This window comes from Aptenodytes forsteri, unplaced genomic scaffold (genome assembly GCF_000699145.1).
Source record: "Aptenodytes forsteri isolate BGI_AS27 unplaced genomic scaffold, ASM69914v1 Scaffold142, whole genome shotgun sequence".
Taxonomy (NCBI): Eukaryota; Metazoa; Chordata; class Aves; order Sphenisciformes; family Spheniscidae; genus Aptenodytes; species Aptenodytes forsteri.
In genome coordinates, this window is record NW_008794598.1 from 4902640 (window position 1) to 4905799 (window position 3160).

A 3160-nucleotide genomic window follows, 5' to 3' on the forward strand; every position below is an offset into this window, starting at 1 on the left:
CTTTGGGGGTTGCGCGGGATGGGGGGGGGGCTCAGATGCATTGCTGGGGTCCTGGGGGACAAGGGGGCTGCAGGAGGGGGGGCAGCAGCCACTGCCTTTGGGGGACCCCCATGCCAACCTGCCAGGCAAAGCCTTGTGAAGCCCACGGGGGGATTCAAGATACAGCAGTTTTTGGGGGCCATTCCCAGCTCCAGCAAAAGCAGCGGCCCCCGACCCAGCGCTCCCCCCTATCTTGGGCAGGGGGAGATGGGAAAGCCCCGGCGCAAACGCGTTGAGGGATCAAGAGGGGATAGAGCCTCCCGGGCTCCCTACGAGCCTTGAAACCTTGGGAAAAATGATTTGCAGGTCACCCACCCCTCTCCCCTCCCCGGAGAGCCGGGGTAGCCCCAGGAGAGGGCAGCGGCCAAGGGGGACAGGGTGGAGGGAGCGGAACCTGCCGGGGCGTGGGGGGGCACTCCCTGGGCTCCCGATGGGGAGAGGGCAGAGAAAAGGGATTTATTTGCCCTTATTTAAAGGCTGGAACTGCAAGAGGTTTGGGGGAAACCCCGGCTGTGAGCCCTGCGGCTCTGGCTGCCCATCCCGCTGCCGGGGGCATCTGCTGGGTCAGGTCCCCCTCGTCCCTGGGGACATCGTGTCCCCGGGCGCACCCTCCCCAGCTGGCAGCAGCTTTCCTCGCCGTTTAACCCCCTTCCGTCCCACCTTCCCCGCAGGGACATGCAAACCCCCCCCATGTGCCTTCGCCCACCCTGCCAAAGGACCTGCGAGAGGGACACGAGATTTGGGGCACTGGCACCCCCAGCCTGTCCCCCCGCTGCTCCCCGTGCCGGCTGCGGGAGCAGCGGTCGCACGCAGGAAATCACAAGACACATTTTGCTTTTTTTTCCCCATTTCTTTTTTTTTTCCCTTTCCCCTCCCCTTTTCCAGAGGCCAAGGCAGTTTTCCTCCTTCCCCTGCTCCTCTTCTCCCTCCAGCCGCCCTCCATCCCTCCAGCCGGGATGCCTGCAAGGCTGGCCGAAGCGCGTCCGCTCCTCTGCCGTGTAAACAGTACGAAACGGGCAGAACAAAAAGAAGAAGGCAGGAGCTGTTACAGGCAGCTATTTTAAGTTAAAAACAAAAGACCAACAACCAGGTGTTTTTTTTCCTTTCCTCCCACAAAGTATCTCATGGGTACCCGGGCCACCCGTCTACCCTCGTCATTTGAACCTAAACCACAACTTGCTGGCAGCCAAAACCAAAAAGCAAATAAACAAATAAAAAAATTATAATATAAAAGATCAACATCGCCGGGTAACTTAGACTCTCGTGAAATGTGCAGTTTAAGCAATCCCCAGTTTTCCGTCCCAGTCCGGGCTCGGCGGGTTGTGTTTCAGATTTACTGTCCAGAGGGAAACGGCAAAGCTGCCGTCTCCCTTTTCCCAAACTCGGGAATCAGGCAGTCCAAATAAAATCCAAATCAAGGGAAGAGCCTTGTGCCAGGACCAAGGACCTGGGGGCTTCGGGGAGCTCTGGGTGTCCCCCCGCCCAAGGATGGGGGAGCCGGCTCAGGGGACCCCTCACGCCTGCAGGGATGCCCCGGCGTGCACGGCCCCGCGCCCGCGTTTTTCCCTTTGCAAAACCCCCATTTTCAGCCCCAAATCCCTGCGGAGGGGAGAAGCTGAGAGTGTCCCAGAGCGGGAAGCGAAGTGGGGATGCACCCGTCCGGAGGGAATGCCTGTGGTCCCCAGGGCACAGCTACCCAGCACCCAGCTCCCTTGGCCGGCAGCATCCCTGGGTGCTGCGGTGCTGCTGGTGCCAGGCTGCTCCTGCGCGGGTCGGGTCAGCGCAGGCCCAGCCAAGGGCAGCTGTGGGTGCCCTTGTCCCTGCGGGTGCCATTGTCCCCATGGGTGCCATTGTCCCGGCTCATGCCCAGGCTTTGTCCTCCCTGAACAATGGCCGGGGCGAAGCCACCCGCAGCCAGCACCCAGGAGGGAGGGGAGGAGGGAGGGATGAGCCTAGCCGCCGTCCCCCCCAAAATTCAGGCAGCCCCTTTCTTTGCAGCTGAGGGTTGAGGTGCAGCAAAGGGCAGAGCCCCCCGCCACGCTGCCCCCCACCCCGAACAGGGCTGAGGGCCAGGGTTAGGGGTTGTTTGTTTGTTGGGGTAAATCCAGAGCAGCCCCGCTGCAGCGCACAGGGTCACTCCTGATGGGCACCGAGGGCAGCCGGTCCCACAGCCGGGCCGGTGGTGGCATGGGGACAGGATCTGGATGGAGGGGAGTGCGGCCCCGATGGTGTTGCGTCCCCCCGAGAGCAGCCCTGGGGGGTGATGCCACGGGGATATTGAGGTCTCCTGCTGGGATGTGCCCTTCGCCCCTGTGTCCTGACGGTGCCCTGGGGCTGCGGGGTGAGAGGACAATGTGCCGGGGGGCAAGAGACCTGGGGGCAGGACTCCTGCATCCCCCAGCTCCTCCCCTGGGTGACCCCAGCCACTCTCCTACCTTCAATCCCTGCCAAAAGGCACCAAGGTTGTGGGGAGCGCTGCAACAGCCACAGATTCCTCTGCCTTTATCTCACCCCAAGCAACCCCACGTCTCCTCCGCCGGCCCCAAATTCTGTGCCCACCCTTCCCTGGGAGTGCTCGCGGGAAACGAGAGCTCTGCACAGTCCTTGCCCCGCACCAGGGCACATTGGTGGTGGTCCCTTAGCTGGGGGCTCATCCCTCCCCTCCGAGGCTGGGGGGTGAGGGGGGTCCCACAGTCCGTTGCCAGCAGGTTCTGGGGGGGGTGAGCCTCTTGGCACCCCAGCCGCAGTCCTTAGCGCTGGAAGATGGTTTCTGTGGCTGGGAGGCAGAGGGAGGTGGCGAAGGTCCCCTGTCCCTCCCGGGGCTCAGCCTGTCCCGCCGCCGCCGCTCAGACCGGGTGGACAAACTGGTAGACGAGGCGCTGGGAGATGTCGGGTTTCCGGATGATGCCTTTCTTGTAATACTGCCGGATGGAGCGGCTCAGCTTGTCGTAGTTCATGGCCGGGCGGTTCTTCCGGATGCCCCACAGACGGGCCACTTGCGCAGAGTCCTCGATCTTGAAGATGCCTGAGAGGTGGCCGGCGCGGATGAGTCCACCTCGCTGTCCGCCCAGCTGGCATCACCTCCTGCCGCGGGAAGGGTGAGATGGAGGTGGGGAGGGGA

At 63.0% G+C, this 3160-nt stretch overlaps 1 protein-coding gene across 1 annotated transcript in view; it reads right to left on the reverse strand.

Moving 5' to 3' along the window:
* Positions 1-2885: 2885 nt before the first annotated feature.
* The window catches only part of SPDEF (SAM pointed domain containing ETS transcription factor), a 4747-nt gene continuing 4472 nt past the window's right edge, over positions 2886-3160 (reverse strand). The window contains exon 5 of the mRNA XM_009272941.2: positions 2886-3064. Coding sequence (XP_009271216.2) covers positions 2886-3064 — 179 coding nt within the window. The remainder of the gene's footprint in view (positions 3065-3160) is intronic.